Source organism: Marmota flaviventris, chromosome 9, assembly GCF_047511675.1.
Source record: "Marmota flaviventris isolate mMarFla1 chromosome 9, mMarFla1.hap1, whole genome shotgun sequence".
NCBI classification, from domain to species: Eukaryota; Metazoa; Chordata; class Mammalia; order Rodentia; family Sciuridae; genus Marmota; species Marmota flaviventris.
The window spans coordinates 81,160,103-81,187,853 of NC_092506.1; the positions used below are offsets into that span (position 1 = coordinate 81,160,103).

Genomic DNA, 27,751 nt, shown 5'->3' on the forward strand with positions numbered 1-27,751 from the left:
ACCAGGTATACACACAGCTAGAGGAGAGAACTCTGGCAGTGAACATGGCTTTTCCCTTTGTTCTCAGTCCTTTGCTAACAACTGACCTGTAGCAAGGACTTGGTAGTTCTTAGTTGTTGAGGATGAACACATTAAATTATGCCAGGTAAATTTTAAGAAGTTTTGCAAATATAAGGGATACTTTTATGACTTTTCTTTAACTTTTTAAAAGTATTATTTTTGCTGCAGGTTGAAAGTAAGGATGTGTCAAGATAGCTGTGACTGTTTTTGTTTTTTAATATGGAGGAAATAGGGCATCTTTGAATCTTTGTCTTCATCACTCCATGTTTCTGGAAAGCATACCTTTATAGAACTGATGGTGTTCTAAGATCCACTAGTCCACTGCCACAGATCCTTTAAAAAGTTGTGGTTAAGGTAGACATAAGAAACAACTTACCATTTTAACAGGTACAGTTTGGTGGCATTAAGTACATTAAATGTTGTTCAACATTCAATACTATCCACTTCCAGAACTTTTCATTACCCCCAACAGAAACTCTCTATCCATTATGCAAGACCTCCCTTTTTTCCCTCTCCTTCCTTGGTAATTTCTATAGACATCTGTCCAAGAATTTCTAGGGATCTCCTGTAAGTGAAATTATATAATATTTGTCCTTTTGTGTCTGGCTTATTTCACTCAGCATACTACTTTCAGGATTCATCTATACTTAAGCATGTCAGAATTTTATTCCTTTTTTAAGGCAGAAAGTATTTCATTCTATGTATATACTTCATTTTATTCATTTTCTCATCTCTTGGTGGATGCCTAGGCCATTTCCACCTCTTGACTGTTGTGAATAATGCTGCTATGAACACTGATATGCTACTGATCCTTATGAACATCTGTGAAAGTCAGGAGCCTTTGCATTGGAAAATATGTATGTGCACAAAATCTGGAACTCAAAGTTTAGGGATTCTTAGAGTCCTTGAAATCAGCCATGGGTCCCTAAATTAAGGACACTTACATATTGTTTACCCAAAAAAAGCCTTCTCTACACCCTGTTTCAAGAACATTTCTCCCATGTTGAGGAGCCTGTTGGTTTATCCAATAGCACTTATCAAAATGGCATAGCAAAAGGAAACTTTTTTCTTTGCTTCTTTGTTAGTGTCTGTCTCTACATTAGACCATAGATTTCCAGGGAGCAGAGATTATCCTGGGATGTGTTGGACACTGTCCCCAGTGCCTGGCCTAGGTCATGGCATGTACCAAGTGCTCTCACAACACTTTAGTACCTCCCAGATATATGATGTTGGAATCATAAAGGTAAGAAGTCAAGACCCAGAGAGGGAAAGTGCCTCCACAAGTTCTTCCAACTGGTTAGGCGCTGAGTTGTGATAGACGTAGGATACTTGTCACCCATTTTCTCTTCCATTCTGGGGCTCTCCCTACCACTCCATACTGATCTTTTGCCCTCCCTTTACTATGTACAAATCTCAGTAGGCCACCATGAGGCCTTGACCCTTAACCTTACTGGATCTGCCAGAGGGGTGATTGTTAAAATTCAGAGCAATGGCCAGGTCCTTACTTCATGTGACATAGGGGCTCTAGATTGACTTTTACTTGCTACCAATACCAATACACATTTTTAAAAAGGTTTGCATTCAATCATAAGTCTTCCATGAAATACCCAGTAGGTGTTAGAGATTGACAATAAAAGTCTTGGCAATAAAAGATGAATGAATCTTAGATTATTGTTAAAATTAATGATAAGTGTAAGGGATTTATTTTAGGGTCTGAGTTCTATCCCATTGATCTATATGTTTATCTTTGCACTGATGCCACACTTGGTTTATCCAATAGTACTTGATTAATGTGGTTTATAGAAAGTTTCCAAGTTGAGGAGTGTAAATCCTCCATCATTGTTCTTCTTTTTAGGACTTTTGTCTCTTCTAGCCCCTCTGCATTTCCATATACATTTTAGATCATCTTATTAATTTTTACCCCCCAAATAATTTTTTAAACATTTATTTTTTTAGAAGTAGTTGGGCACAATACTTTTATTTTATTTATTTATTTTTATGTGGTGTTGAGGATTGAACCCAGGGCCTCACATGTCCCAGGCGAGCATTCTACCTCTGAGCCACAACACCAGAAACTTTTATCTTGATGAGGATTGCATTGAATGTATTGATAAATTGTGGAGAAATTTATGTCTGCATTTTAAAAATGAATTGACATACTAACAATATTGAGTCTTTCAATCCATGAAATGAACATGAAATTTGGATCTTTAATTTAATTTGTCAAAAATGTTTTAGATTTTAGTGTCCATAATTTGAGTTTTTGTTAAATTTATTCCAAGGTATCTTTTCTGATTCTCTTATGAATGGAATAATCTTCTTAATTTCATTTTTGGAGTGTTTTTACCAATGCATAAAAATACAACTCATTTTTGTGTGTTGATCTTATATCAGCTTGTTAAACTTGTTTATTAATATATGTTAGTAGGTTCCTTGGGATTTTCTCTATGTAGGTCATCATGAATAAAGACAGTTTTGCTTTTTCTTACCAATCCATATACCTTTAATTTTTTTCTTTACCTAATAGGCTAGTACCTGTGGAGCATTATTTAATAATAGTGACAAGAGCAGACATTCTTGCCTTTTTCTCAATTTTAAGAAGAAAGCACTTAGTTTTTCCCCTATTGAACATGATACCAGCTGTGGATTTTTCTTGGTTAACTTTTATCACGTTGAGGAAATTGCCTTCTAGTCCTAGTTTGTTGAGAGTTTTTAACTTAAGTTCTAGATTTTGTTGAATGAGTTTCTGCCTCTGTGACCCATGTAATATTTTTCCTTGATTTTCTTTCTATTCATTGATTTTCAACTTTAAAATCTGATTTTGTCATGATATAAATCTTCTTAAAATGTTGCTGGATTTGATTTGTTCATATTTTGTAGAGGATTTTCATTCCTGCCTTCATGTGGAGTGCTGGTCTGTAGTCTTCTTGTGATGTCATCATCTGCCTTTGGTATCAAGGAAACACATCATAATAAATCAGGAAGTCTACCTTCTTCTATTTTCCAAAAGACTTTGTAAAGAATTTGCATTATAGCTTCTTTTTATCTTTTTGTAATCAGGGATTGAACCCAGGGACACTTAACCACTGAGCCACATCCCTAGCCCCTTCTTATTTTTTATTTAGAGACGGGGTCTTGCTAGGTTGCTGATGCTGGTTAAGAACTTGTGATTGTTCTGCCTCAACCTCCTCAGCTGCTGGGATTACAGGAATGCGCCACAACCCCTGGCTTCTTTTTTCTAGTTTTCTAAGGTGAAAGCTGAGGTTATTGATTTGAGACGACTCTTCTAACATAGGTACTTAAAGATCTAAATTTACTTTTTAAGCACTGATTTTCCTGAATCCCATAAAATTTTATATGCTTTGTCCCCATTTTATTTCAGTTCCAATGTTTTTACCATTTCTTTTCTGATTTTTCTTTGACTCATGGTTATTTAGATATGTATTGTTTTATTTCCAAATATTTGGATGATTTCCAGGATTTCTCTCTGTAGATATCAAATTCAATTCCATGAAGAGTGAAGAACATATTTTGTGTGATATCAATGCTTTTAAATTTACTGAGACATCTTATGCTTGGAATATCATCTTTCTGTGAGAATGTTCTGTATGCTCTTGTAAAGAGAGTATATTCTCTAGTAGCTGGGTAGAATGTTCTATAGATGTCATTTAGAGTTGTTTTATAGTGTTTGGTCTTCTGTATACTTGCTGACCTTCTACCTAGTAGTTTTATCACTTATTGAGCGTGGAGTACTGAAATCTACAAAAAGTATGTTTGAGTTGTCTATTCATCTTTTCAGTTGTGTCAGTTTTTGCTTCATATTTTGGAGCTATTTTGTTAGGTGTAAATACATTTACAATTGGTATTTTTTTTTCCTGATACATCTATCTTAACAAAATAGCTATCATTTTCTTTAATAATATTTCTTGCAATAAAATATATTTTGTTTGTTATCAGAATAGTCTCTTATTGTTTCTGTTTGAATTACTTTACTTTCAACACATTCATGTCTCTAAGACATAAATATAGACAGCATAAAGTTGGATCTTGCTTTTTCCTTCTGTTTGATAATTTCTGAATTTTAATTGAGCTGTTTAGACCATTAACATTAAATGTGATTGTTGACTGGTTTGATTTATATTTGTCATTTTGCTAATTGTTTTTATATATTTTTTGTCTTTTTGTTCTTCTGGCTCTTCTTTAATGTCCTCTTTTGTGTTTAATACATTTTAGAATATATTATTTTATTTCTTCTGCTAATTTTTATTTTTTTATTTGTTCTTTTTAATGACAGTAGAGTATATTATGTATGCATGGAATATAATCTTCTGTTGAATTTTAAAAGCTGTATATTATTAAGTAATTTTCTTATTGGTTGGTCTGGGAATTGTAACATGCACCTTAACTTATCACAATGTATTTCATATTTTTACCAATTAAATTTTGATAAAATATATAAGCTTTGCCTCAATAAAGTTCTTTTCCTCTCCTGTGAGATTTATATTTTTAAGATATGTATTTTTGATAAATATAAATCCTATGAGATATATATTTACTATGTACATATAATATATTGTACTTCATACTTTGTATTATCTTATGACTTTTAAGGAAGTTAAGAATTGGAAAATGTGCTATATATATTTTTTATATTAACTCACATATTTCCCATTTCTATTGCTTTTTAAGTCTTATTTTGAATACAAATTATTTTCTAATGACATTTTCTCTTATTCGGAAGTGCTTTCTTTTTAATATTCCTTGGAAGGCAATTTTGATAGTAACAAACTCAGTCTTTGCTTTTTATAATGTCCGTATTTTGCCTCTATTTTTGAGGAATGGATTTCTGGATATAGCATTGTCTGCTGATTTCTCTTTCCCAGTACTTGAGCAGTCCCCAGTGTGCAAATGACAAATCAGCCATTAACTGTGTTGATTCTCCTTGTGTGTGATGAGTCTGGTTTCAATATTATTTGTCTTCTTTCTGCAATTTGACAACGATGTATCTATGTTCGGATCTCTTTGTATTTATCAAATTCCCCACTCTATTAAAAATAAGATAATTTCTATCCATCTGTCATCAAGGTTACTGATTCTTTTGTCATTTTGAATTTGTTAGTAAGCTCCTTAATGAGTATTTCATTTCATTTATAGTACTTTTCAATGCCATAAGTCTAATATGCTTATTTTTTTTAATAATTTCTGTGTCCTTACTGAGATTCATCATTTACTGAATCATTTTTTCTGTCTTTCCTTTAATTCTTTAAATATAATTCCTTTTAGATGTTTGTATGTACTTTTTAATAGCTGCTTTGAAGTCTTTATCTGCTATATTCTACCTTTGTGGCAGTTAGGAATAGTTTCTGCTCACTCTTTTTTTTCTCCTGACTATGAGTCACACTTTTCTGTTTCTTGAGGTCTCTGCTAAATCCAACCTAGTATTTACTGTGAACCAGACACTGCTGAAAAATTGGGTTGCAAAGATGAGTAAATACACTGTTGCTGCCTCCAAGATATTTGTCCAGGGAGGGGTAGAGAACGGAAATTAGAAGTGGATGAGTGAGTGGAACTAATGCTGATTGAACAGCTACTGTATGTCAGCACTTGCACTACAGTTCTTATACACAGTATTTCATTTAATGATAGAATGAAATACTATTTTCTTGATCTTCTTGTAAAATTTGTTTAAGTATCAGGACTATTCTACTATTTTAAAACAAATTTTATTGTTTTTTAAAAAATGCATGACACTATAAGGGGGGATGTGGAACACAATCTGATTCTTAATTAGTTCAAAATTTAAACAAAATTGAAGAAAAAACTGCATAAAAAGATGGTTAAAAATTCTTGAGAGTACAGAGAGGTATATATATTTTTTTAAAAAGTCATTTCAACCAAAGATTGTGAGGTACAATCTTTGTATTTTGAGTATTTATATTTTCCTTCCCCTAAGGAGAACAAATATCTTCACATACTTAGAGGTCTGGTTTAAATTGGCCTGCAGAAAGTTTCATTTTTTCTTCTAGTTTTCTATTGTGTATTTGAAGATCATATAGACTTTGCACGCTGTAACATGCTGCTGTAGTATGGATTGGTTTGAGTGTGTCACCTATGGTTTCATGTGTGGGAGGCTTGGGCCCCAATGAGGTGGTGTTAAGAGGTGGTTGGATCTTTAAGAGGCGGAGCCTAGGAGGAGGTTTTAAGATTATTCCCTTTCCCTCATTTTGTGTTCCTGTCCTAACAAGTACTCTCTCCCTCTCTCATATACTCCAGCCATTGTTGTGCCCTCTGTCACAATGTGGCACAGTAAAGGGGTCTTTTGCTAGAGACAGTGCTATGTTGTTTGTTGTTTGTATTGCTAGCCTCCACAAAAAAAGAAAGAAAGAAAGAAAGAAAGAAAGAAAGAAAGAAAGAAAGAAAGAAAGAAAAGCAATCTCCAATCTTCTCTCTCTTCTCCTACCCAAAAAGCAATCACCTTAACAGGTGCTTATAATTTTTTATGAAGAAATTTATATACATATTTTTGAATGTGTGTATATCTATGTGTATGCATGATCATATCTTAATTAAGTTATACATAATGGCTTAATCTATAATACTATGTTCTTTCTGTTTTTCACTTTTTACTTTCTTAGAGATTTTCTCACATTAGTACATTTAATAGTTGTGCTGTATTTCACTCTATGAATATGTAATTATTTGAGATGTTTCCAGTTTTTATATTTTGAAAACATTTTCAAGTATGTTTTTAGGATAAATTCTTAGGAGTGAAATTTCTGCATATATATATATATTTTGGTGGGGTGGATAGGAGTTTACAAGTTGTCCTTCAAGAAATTGCATTTTGTACTCTTCCACAATTTATGAACAAGCATTTTTTTCCAAACGTCACTAACCCTCAAAATTCCCAGATTTCATGGGTGGAAAATTATAATTTTTAAAAGCCCACATATCCTAGAAGATACTTAACTAAATGTATAGTTTATTTATTCTCTTTTATGGTTAATGTTGTCAAACTCTGTTTTTGGGAATGACTTTCAGAACAACTTGATATACTATCCATCCCAAATCACTTTGCTACTTTATATATATACTTTATTTTGGATCCCAAATGATGTTCTTCATCTTGAAAAGTGACATTGAGGATTTGCATGGAACTCTAGCTCCTCATTTCAGTAACAGCCATCAGCAACTCCCAATAATAATAACAGTAATAAGAGTAATAAACAGTTTATTCAATGAATTATAAATAATTTCTAGAAAATTTGATGTTTGTATTGATTTGTATCATACAATCAAAACAAAATGAATGGTCTCAATTGAAGTTTCAAGTCAAGTTGTCTACCCATCCAGTTTCCCCCAATTCTCTACCCTCAGCCTCTCCATAATTAAATTCAGATTATTCCAAACCATGCGTTTCATTCATAAGACTTTTGAAAAAGAGAGTATAAGATAATGCCACTTATTTATTATTTTATTCAACAGGTATGTATTGAGCACCCTCCATACCAGACACTGGGGAAGATCCTGTGGATACAGGTCATGATAAAAGGAAAGCTGGAACTTGCTTTCATGGAACTTGTTTTTATGGTTTAGATAGATTTTAGGTGTCCTCCAAAAACTTATGTGTGAGACAATGCAAGAAGATTTAGAGGTGAAATAATTGAGTCGTGAGAGCCTTGACATAATTAGTGCATTAATCCCCTGATAGGGATTAACTGAGTGGTTACTGTAGGCAGGTAGGGTGTGGCTGGAGGAGCTGGGTTGATGATGTGTGCCTTTGGGGTATATATTTTGTCCTTGTCGAGTGGAGTCTCTCTGCTTCCTTATCATCATGTCCTGAGCCACTTTCCTCCATCACACACCTCTGCCATGATGTTCTGCCTCATCTCAGGCCCCAAGGAATGGAGTCAGCCATCTATGGACTGAGAGCTCTGAAACTATGAGCTGCCAAATAAATCTTGCCTCCTCTAAAATTGTTCTTGTCTGGTCTTTGGTCATAGCAGTGAAAAAGCTGACTAAAACACTTAGAGTTTGACATGAGAATAGAAATTAATCAAGCCATTACACACACATATGTGTATAAGAAGTACATATATAAGTAAACACTTAAGCAAATACTAGGAATAAATGATGACCAGTGTTTATTGAATGCGTGCTATTTGTCAGGCACTTTGATAAGTGCTTTATAGATATTGTATCATGGCCTCAACAACTCTGTGAAGTAGGTATTAAAATTATCATTGTCTTCTAGATAAGAAACTAAGACTCATGGAAAAGAAGTGAATTCCCAGATCATATAACTAACAAGTCATGGAGATAGGATTTGCTTCTAGTCAATCCAACTAATTTCAGTGGCTGTGAGGTTAACCTCTGGCTATCAGCTGCCCTCTCTCTATGTATGAACGCACTTTAGAAAACTGACCTAGTCCAGAGAATTCAGGATTGCTTGAGTCAGACCATACTGTAACTTGACCTTAATCCCAATACTATGGGGAGCCATAGAATGAATGACTAAGTAGGGAACAACATAATTGGACTTGGGATTTGAAAGATCACTCTTGCTATAGCTTGGAGAATGGATCAAGAAGCAAGAGATGAATGGAAACCAGCAAAGAAGTTACTTCAGAAGCACAGGTGAGAAATGATGGCCCTTTGGGTGAGAGTTGTGATGGTGGAGATGGACAGACATTGATGAATTTGAGAAGCAGCAGGAACAAGGTCTGGTGGTGGTTTGGAAGTCGGAGGGAGGAGGAGAAGGATGACAAGAACGTTCCCTTTGCTTTGGCTTGTGGCATTGAGTACTGATGGTGACTTCCCCTGAGAGAGGAGGCAGTGACTGAGGAACAGGCTTGGCAAAGGAGAGGTAAAACTCTCAGAGAAAAGCTATGTTTGAGATCTTTTGAGATTTACAAGTGGAGATGTCACATAAACAGTTAGGTATCAATGCAAAGATGCTCTTAGATAATGTCCAGGCTGGAGATTTAAGTTGAAGCCACTTGCGTGTGTGGCTGATTTGGTGGAACTACATGAATAGGTGACTCAAGGAGGAAACACCAGGCAGGGAAGGAAGGAGCCAGCATTGTAGCTTGACATTAGTTTCATTTTGAATAAAAATTGTTTTTTCAATATGTTAATCAGTGTTATACTCTTATCTCATATGGAGAGAAAAATGTAAGAAATTATTTAAAAAAGAGTGTTTTTGTATCTTTTGGAAGCCATTCATGAAAACACTGAAGACCTAATTCATTACATTATTCAATAATGTATATATAAGGTTTTCTTGAAAATATTCTTCCACAAATCAGTACTAGCAAAATGTCCCCTCTCTCTTAAAATATGGTTAAGTTTCCTTTAATGCACAAAGAAATAATGAAACTTAAGTATATTAACCTAATATACATTAAACATATATCTAACAATTAACCTAAACATAACCAGAAATTTAGAGCTATGCTTAATACAGAAGGATTATAAATAATTAAATTTATTTCCTGCTTTGTCTGTACAGGTTTTTTTTCTGAGTTTATCAATATAGGTGTCTCTGACTTAATTTTAAATATAATTTAAAATTAGTAAGTATTAAAAATACTTAATTTGTAAAATGATTCATATTCTTTTTAGAATAAAAGTCATTAAGAGCTAATATGTGAAAGAAAGTGAAGTGAATAAATAAATTTTAAAAATAAGTCTGTACACTCTATTCTCAATAATTTGGATGGGATGTCAAACACAAATAGATCTGAATGTGCCTCAGCCACATGTTAGCATTGTTAACTTAATCTATACAGTGGATATGAATACCTACCAAATCGAGTGGCTTTGAAAAGTAAATGTGATAATACAGAGTACCCTGTACAATCAGCACATAGTAGGGGCTTAGCGGCTGTTGTTTTCTTGTGGCATCCCTCTCCAAACAGAAAGTTATGTTTCCATGGTGGAATGTGCTGACAGATCACATTAGATTTCTGTTCGTGTCTTTTCTTGGACTTTCCTTGGCTACACTGGTGCTTGCTGTCTTATTCGAATTTTCATTCTTGATGCCTTACATTTATTAGCATGTGGTTTATGCCTAATTCATGGTGTGGAAAGAATAAATTGGAAGAGTGAGTAAGTGGTAAACAGACCAGAAGTGCATCCAGTCCTCTCCGTCCCTCACCCTCAACCTTCTTTTTAATAACAGTCCAGTTGCTCCCAGTCCTTTGAGGCCCCTCAAATGCCACCTCCACAGGGAAGCTTGTGATAATTATAATGTGCACAGAGTGCTCACCAGCCTTCTACCCAAGTGGTTTTTGCACTATTTTTAGCAATGCAGTTTCCTAATTGAAAAATCATGCCGGGCAAGATGGCTCACACCTATAATCCCAGTGGTTCAGGAGGCTGAGACAGGAGGATGGGGAGTTCAAATCCAGCCTCAGGAATAGCAAGGCACTAAGCAACTCAGTGAGACCCTGTTTCTAAATAAAAAATACAAAAATAGGGCTGTGGATGTGGCTCAGTGGTTGAGTGCTCCCGAGTTCAATTCCTGGTACCCAAAAGAAAAAGGAAAAAAAAAAATCACATGTGATCCTAGTTTATAAGACAGAGCAAGGGACTTCCCTGTCTACCTGTCCTAATCACTCTGTGAAGGCCCTTTACCTTGTTACAGGTCTCCTCCATCTTGCTACAGGTCTTCTCTGAGGTACTCTTTAATTTGACCCAAAATTACATTCCACACATGAGCATGCTGTTTTCGCCAGTGGTCCCGTGAGTTCATAACGTACTTTCTGGTCTGCCCCACAGAACTGTAAGATCCCTAGAAGCAGAAAGAGATCATACCCTTGCTTTCTATCTCTTGTGAGACCTACACAGGTGCAGAATGTAAAATAAGTCTTTAAGAACTGTTCATTATTTCTTCCTGTGGCTACTTCTCCTTCATTCTCCAGTTAATACCAAGTAAGGTAGATGGAAATCTTTCTGACTGGTGCAGTAGGCCTAGCAGAAAATCTTAATCATGAGCATTTATTAAGTTCCTATTTCTGGGCGAAGCACTGTGTACACATTGCATCATTTAGTTTTCTTCACTGTGGGTAGATACTAATATTTTAGTCTCACTGATGAACAACAGAGGCATTGAGAACTGAAGTGACTTGCCCCAGGTCCCTTTGAATTACTTCTTAAATTGGTCATGTTTGATTCCAAAACTCTGGTCCTGTCCACTACAGCAAGGGAGCTCTGTGTTCTAACTATGCTTTCTCTTCCCTTGGAAGGAGCCTTATACCCAGATGGAACATCCGGAAGGAACAAGGATGATGACATGGTTCCTCCTGGCAAAAACTATACCTATGTCTGGCCAGTGAGAGAAGAATATGCACCTACTTCTGCAGATGCTAACTGCCTGACCTGGGTGTACCATTCACACATTGATGCCCCTAAGGACATTTGCTCTGGGCTGATTGGCCCCCTACTGGTGTGTAAGGAAGGTGAGGATCCCCCAACCCCAGGAGCCTGTGCCTACCTGGTGTGTTCAAAGTGTGAACAAGATTCAGGCCTTGGTTCACTTTCTTTTCTTGTTTTACACAGAATGTGCTTCTTCTTCTGAACTTCCTTTAAGGCTTAGACAATTATTCTAACTCAGAAAATCAATCTGACACTGTAGCAAAGGGCAATACTTCAGATTCTAAGACTCATCACATTCTTGAGCATTCTGAAGCAGATGGTTTTGTTTAAAAAAAAAAAAAAGATAGAGAGAAATGAGCTGTGTCTGCTGGCACATGCCTGGAGTCCTAGCTACTTAGGAGGCTGAGACAGGAGGATTGCAAGTTGGAGCTAGCCTGGGTGGTTCAGTGAGACCCTGTCTCAAAAAAGAAAAGAAAAGAAAATTAAAAGGGCTTGGGATGTAGCCCAATGATAGAGCATCTCTGGGTTTAGTCCCCAGTACCAAAAAATAAAGTCTACCTTCTTGAGACATAGCCAGGTTTCTAAGACCATGACTATGAAGAGTTCTGTTGTATGATTTTTTTCTCTTCTATGTTCTGTCATTTCCACCAAAGTCTTAGGTCAATTTATATTGTGGTCTATCCTTGGGTATTTAGGTCTTTGGCAAGCTTCAGACCTACCTGATACCACTGTCAGGAAGGAAAGCTCACTTTGATTTCATTCACCTTGAACTCTTTATTCTCTTGAATGTACCTAACAGGTATTCTGAACAGGTACTCAGGGACGAGGACTGATGTGGATCGAGAGTTTGTTATAATGTTTACACTCGTGGATGAGAACCAAAGCTGGTACCTTGATGAAAATATCCAGCATTTCTGCACTAAACCCAGTTCAGTGGACAAAGATGATGCTGTTTTCCAGAGAAGCAACAAAATGCACGGTGAGTATCTTGTGTCCTCAAACACATGCCAGGGACCCTTGTGTTGCAAGGTACTACACAGGAGGCAAGATGCATGGGAATGCCAAACCTGACTTGGCAAGATGTATAACTCAGTGATGGCAGTGATATGAGACATGATATACATTGGAGCCTGCACAATTTGAGGGAAGACAGGCAATAGATATGAGCTAATTTGTGTATGAAGAATGGACAAGGCTGTGGGAGAGATAAGGGAGAATCTATGTTAAACTCAGGAAAGAATCAGTGCCTGAGGTGAGCCCAGAGGATTGACAGAAAGGAGAATAAAATCTTTACCGCATAATAATCCAACCTCTTGCCTTGTCCATCAAGCATTTTATGAGTGGCTGCTAAATTTTAAGATCTTTCCTGTACATGGGGTTTAAGTACACACTTGCGAATTTGTTATATGTCCCAGGCATTCTTTGAAAGTACAAGATTTATCGAGCATTCGTTGTCTACCAGACTTTGTATTTGTTCAAAATAGTGAATTTCTGTAGTTATGCTGTCAGGTGAAACAGAAAAATTTCCCATGTCTCTTTTGCAGAGCAGTGGGTTAATGAATTATCTTAAGATGTTGGGAATCCAGTGATATTTTCCAGTCTTTTCCTAGAGAGTGCTAGTGAGCATAAGGGAAATCTTCAACATAAACATTTCGCTTCATTTGTTGCTAATGATCCCCATCTTCTGCTTGCCTGTCTCTCAGAATCATCTTAACAGAGGCAGCCTCAATAAAAGAAAGGGAAGGAACTGAAGATCATCGGATTCCCCCACAACAGAACATCAATGACTTGTATAAAGTCAAAATGATAATTAGTGACAGATTGTTGCCTAGGAGAACCTGAGAGAATTCTCATAGTAAATAAAGTTTAATTTGGCTATGCTTGAGTCTAAAGCTGGTTGAGACATGATCGTGGGTACTCTATTTCCATTGTACAACATACCCTTTGTGGTGTTTGGAAACCATTTTTGGATAAATGAAAGTGAGGGAGAGGAGAAAGGGGAGGGAAACAGAGAAACACTGAAGATTGAAGTTAACAAAGACCTAAATTCAAATCATTGCATGATCAGCTTTATTCTTGTTCTTTACAAAATGGGAGTGAAGGTCTCAAATGTTGCTGGAAACTACTAGGGTAACATGATGGCTTCAGACTTGGTTACTCACATAATTCTTCCATAGTGTTTATTTTTTGAAGTGAGAATGCACCCCCCTCCCCAAAAAAGAATGAATTATATAACCAGATATAGACCATATTTTAAATAAAAACCAGCCTGTGTGCAAAGAGGTGTTGGAAAACAATCAATCCTTCTTCAAGACTGGCCAAGAAGATTTGACCAAGTGTATTTAAGAAACAAAACGAAACACAAAACCTAATCCATGTAAGATGTTCAATTAATACAAGATTTATCAGTCAATTTATTTAAATGTACTAAAATGACTTAGAATTAAGTGTGCAGCCTAAGTCATTATTATCTTAGTAACAATAGCTTTTTATCTCAGTTTGAATTTAAAAAAAGAAGGGATGCAGTGACTTTTCCTAAGATCTGAATTAAGTTCTTTACTGCACTGGTCAAGTCCTGGCTAGCATTTAGATGTTTTAAAAGCATTCAGTGCTGGCCTAACGGCATAAGCTCAACTGATAAGATTCTGCCCCACTATCATCTAATAAAAGCTGCCTTTTCCTCTCTGCTTTTTAAAGTAATAAAATATAAACATCTCATTCGTGTCCTCTAACCATTTCCTTTCCTGTTTATCTTAGCATGCTTTTGTCATTTAATTAAATTACCATCATAGGAAAGTGGGGGAGCTAAAATGCCAAAACTCGATTCTTGTGTTCTGAAAAAAGAAAATTTAAAGTCAGATACTAAAAGCCATGAAAAGGAATGCAAAGTAAAAGCAAAGTGAGGCTTAAGCAGAGAGCAATCTCAAGGGAGAATCTCTCAGCAGAGACAAAGGAGACAATGCTGTCTCCAAATCTATTACTGTTTGATGTTTACCAGAAGAACTGGGGACAACTTTCTGTACTCTTTGCCAATCAGGTGTTTAACTCCTCCTTCGTGTTGGACAGTGGAGTTTTTGACATTAGTTGGTCCTCTCTGGAACCCTCATGGTAGCCATCCTATTTAGGGGGGCTGTTGTCTACAAGTCAATCCCATGTTAATGTGGGCACTGGGCTCAAAAGCTGATCAGAAGTTACTTTAGTGCACCTGCATTACTAAAAGACTCTTCCTTCCCAGATAGATGGAGACACCCATTGCCACAATTCCTAGCTTCACACCAATCTCAATGGACCCCGTCAAGAGTTAATCCCATTAATTCTTTTCTTTTGATGTATTTTTCCTATTAGCTCCTTGATTCTGTTTTCTATAAAATAAACAAGCACCCTTTGCTTTCTCAGCCGCTTTGAAAGTAGCTCAGAGAAGATCCTAAAGTGATTTAAAGCACACTTGTGACCTTGCTGTGCATTTCACTGTTCATTGCTAGCTATACCTAACAACACTATGTGCCAGCATTTCCTGCTTGGTTGCATAAGCCGTAAGATGAGCAAGACAGGTTTCTTGTTCCAAGGAACATAGAGTCCAGTGTGGATGTCAGAGTAATGGAGAACCAGGCTAGATGGTGACTGGGCCATCCAGGAAGTGTGAGCAGTGCTGGCTTTATGCTTGACCACATGACTCCTCAAACAGAAGCTCCAAGGCTATTTTTAATGTATGCTGATTTTCATCTTATGAGGTACTTTTCTCTCAAAAAAAAAGACCAATACAAAGATTTTCATTCCTTTCTAAGGCATTTTTTTTTAAGATCCAGAATTTCTGCATGAAAACATTAGAAATGATCTGCACTGATTTCCCAGCTGTGCTAGAGTACATATTACCAACATCTCTGGTCCTGCTTGCCTCTGCAGGGGAGTCTCTTCCACTAGTGTGTTTCTGTTTTCAGCCCTCAATGGATACCTCTTTGGAAACTTCCCCGAGCCAGAAATGTGTGTTGGTGAATCCGTGTCCTGGCACCTATTTGGAATGGGGAATGAAATAGATATCCATTCTATCTACTTTTATGGAAACACCTTCATCAGCAGAGGGCATCGGACTGATACTGTCAACCTGTTCCCAGCCACCTTCCTTACGACAGAAATGATAGTCAAGAACCCTGGGAAATGGATGATAACCTGCCAAGTCAGCGATCACCTACAAGGTAACAGGGATGGAGACCTGTGAGAAGATGCTTAGAATGGTGCAGTGGAACCGCACAGCCACTGGTGCCTGTCTAGGGCTTGCTGTTATGTAGGTTCCTATAGGTATTGTATCTACTTAAACATCAAACATAGGAAAATACAGTGTGTGTTGAGTTGGCATTTATGTCAACAGATATTTATTAATCACCTCCCTAAAAACAGGATGAAGGTGATGATAGAAAAAATGGTCAGACCTTCAAGGAACCTGCTAGTAGTTAGACATGGTTGGATATTTATTAAAGGAGCAAAATGTGAAGCAGAATGAGAGAACACTCTTTGGGTGCTATAGTCACTATTTTGGAGCAATTGCAGGACTTCTGAAGAGACAAGCCTTGAAATGTGGGTAGGAACTGAGTAGATGAGCAAGAAAAGAAAACTTTTCCAGTATAAGAAACATGAACTGAGAAAAGCACATGTTCTCTTTCAGCGACAGTGAATAGAATAATGATTTTTTTTTTCAGCCCTGGAAAGTCCTTTCTAGATAATCAGGACTAATTCCCCATCCAATTCTTGAATTTCCTTTAGAACAGTTCTTTTAAGTAATTATATCAGTTCATCTCATCTCCAGGCAACTTTATAAGCACATTCTTCCTAAACAGAGACATTGACACACAATGTTCTCCATGGCCCACCATAGGTGGATGAAAAACATTTGTTGATTAAATGCCTGTTGAAAGACTTGGTCCTGGTTCATTGGGACAACATAGAAGAGGTCCTTAGTTATCTGGACCATGAGGTCCACACTAGATAGAGAACCATAGTGAGAAGGCTTGGGAGGCAGATTGGGCCCTGGTGGGAAGGGCACTGAATGGTCAGGTGAAGGAGGTGGCACTGTGTCTGGAAAGGCAATTGTGATCCTCCTGGATTCAGGCACACTAGGCAACATACTGTGATCATTGCAGCAGTTTGGGAAGGTTAATATGATGTATGTGTGCAGAAAGGATTCTATGTGCAAATTTAGGCCACTAAAAGCTAATTAAGAAGCACCAACAGCATTAGAATTTTGACACAAAGGGTCTGGCCTAAGATAGTAAAAATAGGAAGAGAAAAACGTGTTAGCTCAGAAATAACGTCTGATTAAATTTAGATACTACTGAGTACACACAGTCACTTAGGTACAGAAATCCAACTGTTCAAGGCTGCTTTGATAGCACATTCTTTTTCCTGTTAACTGAATGCAACTAATCTTAGCATTAGTCAGCTGGGTTATTCCAGTGAAATTCAACTCAAGAGGTGATCAGTAGGTGTGTACCAGACACTGGTCTGGGAAGACAAGGATGAATAGGACAAGGTTTCTATCCTGAAAGGATTTCATGCTGCTAAATCTTGGAAGGAACTCTCTGACCTAGGAATTCCAAATCTAGATATAACATCAAGAAAATAGGGAATGTTTGAGACTAGTGAGATTGCTAAATTTGACCAGTAGTTGTGGACATAAGCTGGTATTTGTGATATAGAATATTTCCTAAAATGTCCATTCCTTCAGAAAATAATTGTAAAAAATTAGAAAATAAACCAGGTGCAGTGTTGCATACCTGTAATCCCAGAGGCTTTGGAGGCTGAGGCAGGAGGATCACAAGTTCAAAGCCAGCCTCAGCAAAAGTGAAGCATTAAGCAACTCAGTGAGACCCTGTCTCTAAATAAAATACAAAATAGGGCTGGGGATGTGGCTCAGTGGCTGACTGCCCCTGGGTTCAATACCTAGTACTTTCCCCCCCAAAATTAGAAAATAAATACCACTCAATTTTAAAAATCAGTAATCATACCCAGCAATATTGATAAATTTGTCCCCTCACTATTTTCTGTACCCTTATATATAAATACACAGATCATTTAGAAAATAAAATTAGTCTGCTAATTATCTGTTAGTACTGCTTTATAACTTAATTTTCCCACTTACTAATGTATCATAACAATATTTCCATGTCAGTTAATACAGAGCTACTTCATAATTGCTATAACTTCCAGTGTCCATAATGAGGTGATTGCAATGTACTTAACCATCACTTTATTGCTCAACACTTGTACTTTTCTTCATCGTTTTTGCTATTATAAACAATTTGCATGTATGTTTGCAATTTTGTCTAAATATTTCTTTAGGAAAACATCCAGATTTGGAATTCCTGCCTCAGAATTTGTTTTTTTTCAAAAAAGCTATACTTCTGAATTCCCTTTTAAAAATTGTTAATGTTCCACCCAGAGTGTTAGCAGATCTCGCCTCTACTCATTTGAATTATTAGAATTATTAGTCTTTTTAATCTTTACCATGAACAATGGTGATGTTTGATTGCTATTAAGGTTAAATTATTTTTTAATTAGTTTATTGCTGATATTATTTCTTTAATGAATAATCCATTTAAGCCCTTTGCTTACTTTCTATTAGAGATTTACTTTTTTCTTCTTTATTTTAAAAATGTTTTATATATAATCTTTTATCATATACATTACAGATATTTTCCTCCTTATCATTTACCCTTTGTTTTAAATTTTGTTTATAGTCCAATTTTCTCTATAAAACTTTTAATGTTCCTGAAGTCAAATCTATCAGTCTCTTACTGTATGATTTCATCTGTACCTTAGCTGTGGTTTCCCTCTGTTCTGCAGCTGGTATGCTGGGACAGTACAACGTTGGTAACTGCAAAAGTGGTGTTTCTCACCCCAAGATGAAGGGTCAGCAGAGGCGCTACTTTATAGCAGCAGAAAAAGTTCTTTGGGATTATGGTCCTCTAGGATATGACAAATTCAGTGGTCTCCAGCTAAATGACTCTGAAAGGTAAGCACTCTTTACTGGTGTTTCTAAGCTCCTCTCCCTAGAGGCATGTGCTAGGTTCTCCCTGTGATCTCATTTGTATTCCAAGTGCTGCTCTGATGACAAACAGCAGAGATGGCATAATGTCACTGCTGAGAGTGGGTGGAAGATTTGGTGCTTTATGAAAGGCTGGCTAACTTAGAGCATGAGATTCTTTCATCAAACATTTCTTGAGTAGCTCCCATGCACAAATTACAGTGCTACATACCACAAAACCGACAGAATGAATAAAGCCTTTCCACAGATGAAGCAGGCCAGTCCCGAAGAGGGAATAATACAGGACTTTTTTCAATGGAGAAGAGCTCCTCTCTTCCTGCTTTCTTTTTCCTTTTTTTTAAGGTGAGCTCTTTACTTTAGGGTGACCTACCATAAGTTATGCCCCCTCCGTAGGCTATAAATGCCCTTTTCCTCCCTGTGCAGTAAAATGCCATTTTTCCTGAAAGCCTGACTCTAATGTTGCCTCTTAAGTGAAGCCTCCCCTGACTTCTAAGTCATAATTAATTGTTCTCTAGGCGCTCATAGCAATACTATTTTTCAAATTGGATCTGGAAATTCATTAAGTTGATGTGGACTCTGTGACTTACAGAATCATGTGCAATGATGTCTGTGAAAGCACTAAAAATGTGCGATGTGATATTAAGAATGATTGCTATTACCCTATGATATATTTTCCCATTTAAGGGAATATTTAAGAAATTTGCTTTGTGATCAATGAGAAAACACCCTGTGTTTTTAAACTGCATATTTCATTCATTCATACATATGTACATACATTCTTCTGTCAAACTGAAGCACTTGAACCTTCCCTAAAGAATTTATGGGAACCATATTGACTAAATATAATCTAATCTCTCATATTTTAAAAAGTATGCCAGGATTCTGGAAGGGTGCTAAAACACAATTTTAATGCTAATTTTCATTATTCTGTTTGGAAAAATACTGGCAAATAGAGAATGTTAATATTAAAGAGTTTTTCATATATGGTTCCCATGTATATTTAACATGATAGTTGAAAGCTCAATGTACTAAATGGTGTGCAGGATGCAAAGATGTCTAAGACAGTGTTCTCACTTTATGTGGAGGAAGTAGCTGTGTACACAGGGCAAGAAAAGTAACTTTGCAAATTACAAATAAGAGTAAGTGAGTTCTCTGGGTGTTCAGAAAGAGAACATTTCACAGAGGAAGTGGGATTTAAACGGAATCTTCAAGAGTGACAGAATTAAGTGAATAGTGAAGAGGGGAATTTTAGCTGCAAAGGTAAGGGCAAAGCACCCACTGTACAGGAGAGAGTAAATACATCGGAATAACAAGTGGATAGGGGAATGAGCATTTGCCTAGTGCATTAGGGAGAAAATTGGAATAAGCTGAATGTAAATTGCAGAGGTCCTTTAATACTTTTGAACATTATTTGGTTGGCAACTGACAGTAGTTGAAGATTTGGGGGCAGGTATATGACATTGAAAATTATCATTTTGGAAATTAATGTTGCAGGAGTGTGCACCCTGAGAAAAAAAAAAAAATGAATGAGCCAGTGTAAGATAGAGGATGCAGAGTGTGCAGTTAGGAGGTTCACATCACGTTCCAACCCCAAGATGATGAGGGCATGAACTGGGAAAAAAAGGCAAAAAGAAGGTGCAAAAAAAGTGTTGAAAAGAGAGGCTATAACATTTTTACAAAATAAGAATGCATGAGATAAGGGGATGAGGCATAAAAAAGAGAAAATAAAAGCAATTTATATGACTGTAAGAATGATACTACCATTGATGGAAATAAAATAGCAGAGATGTAGTATTAGAGGTTATGTTATTATATTTCACAACTTCAAAATGTCTTATTTTATGTGTATAGTTTCTAAAATAATCCTCCATTAATTAAGTAATTGGATTAATTAGACATCCCATTCCTTAATCACGCCAGATATCAAAGAGCTTACAATATGCAGAGACTATTCATATTGACATCAGCAAGAGGTGGAGGAATGCTTACTCTGCAGAGATCCCAGTTAGCTCTTAATTACTTTGTAGGAAATCATTTCGGGACTCCAATATTGGTAAGGAGTTTACCTGTGACTTCGTTTATTGCTGGACCTCTGGGGAAGAAAGGGTAATGACTAAGAGAAAAATGAGCATGAGCACCATGCAGGCTGGTCAGCTCTTCCTAGGAATTTTGTTGTAACTTGTGCCATTTTTTTTTTTCTGGGGAGACAGGTGGGTGAGTGGGATGGATAACAACGTGAAGCTCCATAATTAAGGACTTTGGTGGATGTGTTGAGAACCTCAGCTATTTTCGTATGTCTTTCCACAGTAATTCTGCAACCTACTTCACACAAGGGGAAAACAGAATAGGAGGAAAATATTGGAAGGCTCAATATATAGAATATGCTGATGCAACTTTTACTCAGAGAAAGAGACCTTCTGGGACAGAAGCCCATCTTGGAATTCTTGGTACAGTAAAACCATCCTTTTGACTGGTTTTGAAGTGGGAGATGTTCCACTGGGAGTATACACCCACACAGAATGACCCTCCTGCTCCTATTCACTTCTTTCTATCCCTTCTCCTCCTCTTCTCTTTCTTCCTCTTGATATTTCCCAGGTCCAGTCATCAAAGCAGAGGTGGGTGATACCCTGCTCGTGACCTTTGCTAACAAAGCTGACAAAGTCTACAGCATTTTGCCCCATGGGGTGCTCTACGACAAAGCATCTGATGCAGGCCCAAATGTAGATGGTAAGTCTCAGCCTGGACTTAGGAAATAAACAGAATGAGTGAGCAAAGGATCAGGAGCTAGGCAGACCTGGTCCAGATCCTTCTCCCTTCCCTTACCAATCCTGAGAGTGTGGACAATTATTGAAACTTTCTGAACTGTATTCTTCTCATCTATCAAATGCAGATAATAACACCTCACCTCACAGGGATTTGGAAAGGAATGAAGGGAACAGAGCACAGGTATAGCCCACCTTAGGTTCTTAGGAAAAGTTACATTCTTTCCTTTCCTGTCAATAATGCAGTAATCCAAAGTGAGCTATTTTCACAATCACTTTCCCTTCTCTATGATGGAGAGTGTTCCTGCTACCTGTTGCATGGGATTCTGCTGGCAAAAGCTGAGGGGAAAGTCTGATTTCCATTGTTTTGTTAACATCAAAATCTTAGAGCTTTGCTCTACCAGCAAACCTTTATTTCAAATCAGCATGGTATGTTGACCATCCCACATGGCCTCCCTCCATTAGAAGGAAGGCAACACAGGTCCTCTGCACGTACAAGGGGCAGCTTTTTTCCTTTGTCTTCAGGAACTGTTCTTGCATTCATGGTGCTACTTCTGGGAATCTCCTGGTTTCTCCATAGCTGTCCCCATCACTGCACCAGACATCACGGCTGCCTGGGATATTTCCTCATGCCTGAGTGTGAGGCCAGGCCCAGTGGAGAGCAGACTTTGTGGTGATGGAGAAGGGATGGAGAAGGAAGGAATGAAGGGAGAAGTCCCTCTTCCAGGCCCATCCTCACCCTCTCCTGCCTCAGCAGTATCTCCTGCGCCTGTACTCTCTTCTTTGGTCAAAATGTTCAGAATGACTTTTTGTGTATGGATACAGATGGAACAGCAGGGACAATAAAAATGGTTTTATTTTCCATTTTTTAACTCAGCAAATGTGTTGGACACGTATTTGAACAGCACAGGCCAAGATGAAAAATGAGTCTGTGGCCTTGTCTAGCAGAAGAGATTTGCTGTGTTCTTTGGCAATAGGATGTGAGAGTCAAATGCACAGGCTTTGGAATCAGACAGACCTTAGTATGAATCCTGGAATTGCCATTTATTAACTTAGACTTGGACAGTCACATACTTTCTCTATCTTGTAGTTATCTGGGTTATTTCCTAGTTCAATCTCCCAGGTTTCAAACTCTTTGAATGTAGTTCTCTTTCTTAACTTTCTTTGGGTATCTTCTATCATACCAAGTATATTTTACATAGAAGACACTCAAGATATTTTATGGATTTGCATTTAATTGTTGAATAGCCTATTATCACTCTTTCAATATTTGCTAAACTGGTATTTGAGTACAAAATAGAATAAAGTCTACAAAGATAATTCTTGGATTTAAGTTTCTGTCTTATAAAACAGCAGAGGATGACAGTGGTCTCTCCTGGTAGAGAAAACAACTGACCTACAAAATATGTCATCACCAATGAGAGATGCTCAAGGATGAAGACCCAGTCTGACACGTTTAATATTCTTGGCTGTTGCTTTGAGTAACTATTTGATTTGTATCCTCAGGATTTCTGAAACCAGGGGCACATGTTAAGCCAGGTGAAACCTTCACATACAGGTGGACGGTGCCTGAAAGCGTAAGCCCAACAGTTGATGACCCCCCCTGCCTGACCTATGTATACTTCTCAGCAGTTGACGCAATCAAGGACACCAGTTCTGGCCTTGTAGGGCCTTTGCTAGTCTGTAAAAAGGGTGTTCTCAATGTTGATGGGACACAGGTAGGCCATCAAATGTCCCCAGGCTTTCAGAGTTGTATAAGGGAAGGATCAGTGATATGGCCAGAGATTAGATAAGTGATACAGGGTCAGTTGCAAAAACAATTTATTTTGAAATTCATGTCTACATAATGAGGGTTATTTTATTTTTTTGTAAATTTAATTTTTAAATATCCAAAGTTACCAGTGCCCACCCAGAAAGTTAATAGTTGTTGTAGTTGGAATTCTGTGGAACTCACACTCTCTGTCTTGCTTCAATTCTGGAATCTTCAGAGATCTACATGTAATGCAGCTGAGATCCTTCTTGGTGGACAAGGTTTCCCACACTGGCCATCTCCTGTGATCTTTTGAGCATTCAGTGTGCAAGCAACATTGAAAACACTGTAATTACCTGCTGGAAACTAGAAGTTACTGTCTGTGGCTGAAGGAACAAAAAAAAATTGTAGATAACTTGTTGTGAGTCTCAACTTAGAGGCTTGGATGGTCTCACTGAGTAGTGGGGGAAACCATAACACTTCAAGTTACATCTACATGCTATTAAACACATTATGAAAAGAGGAAATTCTAGTCATTTCACCATTTACTTCACCAATTACATCACCATTCACAAATTGCAAGGCATTTTATTTAAATAGTATGTTTTATAATATTGGGCATTGTGTGGAATTCCTTCTGGGATCAAAGGAATTTCTAGGTTTAGGGAACACAAAGTATCTTGCTCTATCTAAGATTTTTATTTCCCTGAATGAAGGAATGATCCTGGAAATGTCTATTGCATATATAATAAACAGAGTCTTTGTATTGTACCTCAACAAGAATATGAGGTAAAGCAGAATGATTATTCACATTATAAAGCTGAACAACCTGAGGCTCAGAGACATTGAGTAATAGTCCAGGAAATACACCTAGAAAGTAGTGAAAGTTGGCAGAATTCAGGACTTTGAGCATATAGTTGTCCTTTTCCCAGGACATCAACTTGCTTCCTACCAGTTAAATACTTGAGTCAATGAGATTAAGTGCCAGAAAATATTTGTAAGATAATTCTGATTTTTTTTCCCTGTTGTATACATTCAATGGTAACTTCAAGGTTTGCTAGAAGTATCTTACAGTTTGTGGAAGTTGTTGCCCAAGTCAAATACTACTTCTGATGAGACCACTTACACAAGATTCATGGGAAAAAAGTAATCTGAAGCACTTTATACCTAGAATTTGGTTGAGAGAGAAATCCATTTGGCCAGATAGAAAGTTATGTTTCAATGCAAGAAATACTTAAGAAACATAGCCAGATGTGGTAAAACAGCTTAAAACATAACTTCAGCAACTTGGGAGGCTGGAGCAGCAGGACCACAAGTTTTAGGCCAACCTCAGCAATATGAAAAGGCCCTAAGCAACCTAGCAAGACCCTGTCTCAAAATAAAAAGTAAAGAGGACTGGGGATGTAGCTCTGAGTTCAATCCCCAGAACCAAAACAAAACAAACGAAAAAGACCTACTATGTGTCAGTTTCTCTAGGCAAGTGGAAAGATGAACATGGAAAGAGATGTTTGCATCTCCGTGCATCTCTATTCTAAGGATGTCATAGCATAAGGCCAGGTGCTATAAGACCATATTTTAATAATCATAAAAATAATCCTGACAAATGGAGGCACAGTGAAGAAAGGTTTCTGAGCAGGGACATAGTTTCTTGCAAGAAGTCACATGGAGAGGGGAGAGGATAAAATGAGACAGATGATTTTCTGGGTGTCAAGTGAACTTGTTAGAGTCATGCCCAGGATCCTGTCTTACAAATTGATCTGGTGGATCTATGGTTAATGTTAATTAGCCCTACCCTACTTTGTGTGAACTTCAAAAGGGAATCAGTGCTCTGAATTCCTGCAAGCTGTACTTTTTAAGTATACATTTCTTTCTTTTCTATAGAAAGGAATAGACAAGGAATTTTACCTGCTGCTCACAGTGTTTGATGAGAATCTGAGCAGGTATCTTGATGAAAACATTCAGAAGTTTACCTGGCGTCCCTTCAGTGTTGACAAGGAAGACAAAGAGTTTGTGAAATCCAACCGAATGCATGGTATGATGAATGGTTTTCCCTCCTGTAAATGAAAGGTTTAGTTGCATTTGAAGTGAGTGTATTTGGAATGTTTTAACTATCTGAATTTTGGTCTCTTGAGTATTGCTCTTGGTCATGAAGTTAATTATTCTATGCTTTGCAAGTTATCTTTTGGAGATAATGATCCTTAATTATAACTTTTAAAACACTTTATCAGTCTTAGATCAAGAAATACAGAATTTGAATTAGCAAAGATCACAATACATCAGAAATGAAGAAAATCGCTGACAAAATTCCTTTGTGTTCACAATAACATCCAGTCTGATAACCCAAGATATAATAGGAGGTAATCTTACACAGCAACGTATCCTAATCAAATAATATAAATGACTGCTGAAAGGGCTCATTTGTAAAAGACTAGCAGTTCCTATCCAAGATCTTCATTTGGGAGGAATGACCTAATTCTCTCTCCCTGTCTCTCTTTATGCCAAGTGTTATAATAGCAAACTACCTGGTAATTGGTTAGGACCAACAAGATTCTCATTAGTCTTGAGCATATTACCTAAGGTGGCAGAGTAATAAGCTAGGGTCCAAACTCAGTGCCTCCAAGAGTGTGCAGCTGACCAAGTGCTAAAGTAAGTGCTGTAAGAGATGTAAGAGATGCTGAATTGTTCATTTTAAGACCAAGCATAATATCTAGGCTATAACATGGCCTTTGAAAATATTATGGAAGAATTTAAAAATAGCCCTGAGCCTCCCTCCCAGCTGAGGAATCCCCAAAAGTCAGGTTAACAAGTGACCCACAGCAACCAGGTCCTAGACTCCCAGGGTCCCTGATGTTCAGTTCCAATAGAGTCCCCTCTTGGACCAATGAAAAGCATGGACCAATACATTTTCAAGACCATCTCTGAAAACTTTTGCTACAATTAAATATGAATTCCTTTCTGAACTTCTTAGTAATATAAAAAAAAAGGAAACTAAACTGAAAATAAGGAAACATAGTAATTCCTAATGGAGAATTCAAATTATAAAATGAATTTATCATCAGAAGGTGATTATATAGAAAATATAAAACAACTGAATGGACCATGTTGAATTCAGCTCCAATCTGGTTTGATAATACAAAACTCATTTTCATATTTTGGAAATGCAGGACATGTTATTCTTAAAGCAAAGTCCAAGAAAATAATATATCTCAATATGATCAACTATAAACCAATGTCTAGTTCCAATCTTGCTTGACTGCAGTGGGAGGAATAAAGCAACAAAATCAACATGTCCCTCATATGGAACAATGCTTTGAGTTGCATCTATTATGTAGGCTGTATTCAAAATGTGTTTGCTGAACAAGTGAATGTCCTAGAAAGAAAAGCTTTAAACAAGAGTGCTAAGTCAAGAGAAGAGTCTCTACCAAACCAGTCAAGTACTAAACTTTATTAGCACCATGGCTTACACAAATATTCTTTAATATTTGAAAGACAAGATTTAGATTATTTATTTGCAAAAGCAGTATCAAGTGTATTCCCTCCCCCCCGCCCGAGAATATGTGATCTCAGGAGCCCCAGAGCTTCTTGAAATTTCTACTAATAATCCAAGATTTAAAGTATGGTTACCAAGCACCACTGGTTCTGCAGACACAGGAACCAAAAGTAATTTTATTTATTTGACAGCAAGATTATACCAGGAAGCCATTCGTGGCCTTGTTGTTCTTTCTAACCCCAGGCATTTAGTAGGAAGTAGGAAGGAAGAGGACAGAATATTCATCTCTCTAGGGGACATCAAGTATGAGACATAAGTATGTGCACTCACCCATCAGACACTGCTATTAGATCATGACATTTATCCTCACAGAGTAAGAATGTCATTTCTAAATTCTTCTCAAGACACTGGTCCAGAGAGCTACTGTCAATGGATTGAGGTTGAATGTAAAAGATAAAATCAGTTTGTTACCCTGGAAGCACAGAAGGTCTTCATTCATATCTAAAAAACTGTCAAATACGCTTCAATTATTTTATTGGGGCAAGGAAGTAAACGTTACTATAAAACAAACTTATTTATTTCAGAGCTAATTTTTTATGAATTTAATGTTCCCTTACTCCCCCTCCAAAAACTCCTTCCCACTGATCAGACATGCAAACCATGTCAATTCATTGAAAGTATTTTAATTTATGCAGAATTCATGAAAAAAGTAAAGGGATGTCTGGTAACTTCTAGAATTGAATGCAAAGCCATTGCAAAGAAGGTCTAGCAGAGTTAAAGGAATTAACAACCAAAGGAAGAGATATTTAACAGAGGACATGACAGCATAAGAATCGCAAAAGAAAACTATTTTTATGTCAAGAAAATTTGGAGAGAACAGTGAAGTCAAATATTTTTACTAAGAATGATAATCTTTGTGGTTGGTAAAAGTAAAATGTAAAGTGAGTGGTATTATATCATGCCATTAAACAATTTTGTCAAAAATATTATGCAAGAAAACAACCTTATTTATTCCTTATTGATTCTTAGAATTAGTGTCCTTGTATATGTTTGTTAAATTTTTTAATAATTTCAGTGTATTTTTATTACTCATTGTTAAATTTGTTCTCTATTTTAAATTGATTCCACATGTGGCTTCTTCCTTAGTACTATTTATTCTCTGATAATCAGGGTCTTCTGTACTCTTCACTAACTTGAAACATCCTTCCCCAAACATCCTGATAAGTGTTCATTAAAGTAGTGTGGTTTCAGTATGTGGACATAATTATTGT

At 36.8% G+C, this 27,751-nt stretch overlaps 1 protein-coding gene across 1 annotated transcript in view; it reads left to right on the top strand.

Moving 5' to 3' along the window:
- Positions 1-27,751, top strand: part of Hephl1 (hephaestin like 1) — a 68,422-nt gene that overhangs the window by 17,161 nt on the left and 23,510 nt on the right. Inside the window, exons 3-10 of the mRNA XM_027951395.2 lie at positions 11,310-11,522; positions 12,239-12,418; positions 15,378-15,632; positions 18,277-18,445; positions 20,786-20,925; positions 21,074-21,205; positions 22,747-22,958; positions 24,872-25,022. Of these exons, the coding sequence (XP_027807196.2) occupies positions 11,310-11,522; positions 12,239-12,418; positions 15,378-15,632; positions 18,277-18,445; positions 20,786-20,925; positions 21,074-21,205; positions 22,747-22,958; positions 24,872-25,022 (1,452 nt within the window). The remainder of the gene's footprint in view (positions 1-11,309; positions 11,523-12,238; positions 12,419-15,377; positions 15,633-18,276; positions 18,446-20,785; positions 20,926-21,073; positions 21,206-22,746; positions 22,959-24,871; positions 25,023-27,751) is intronic.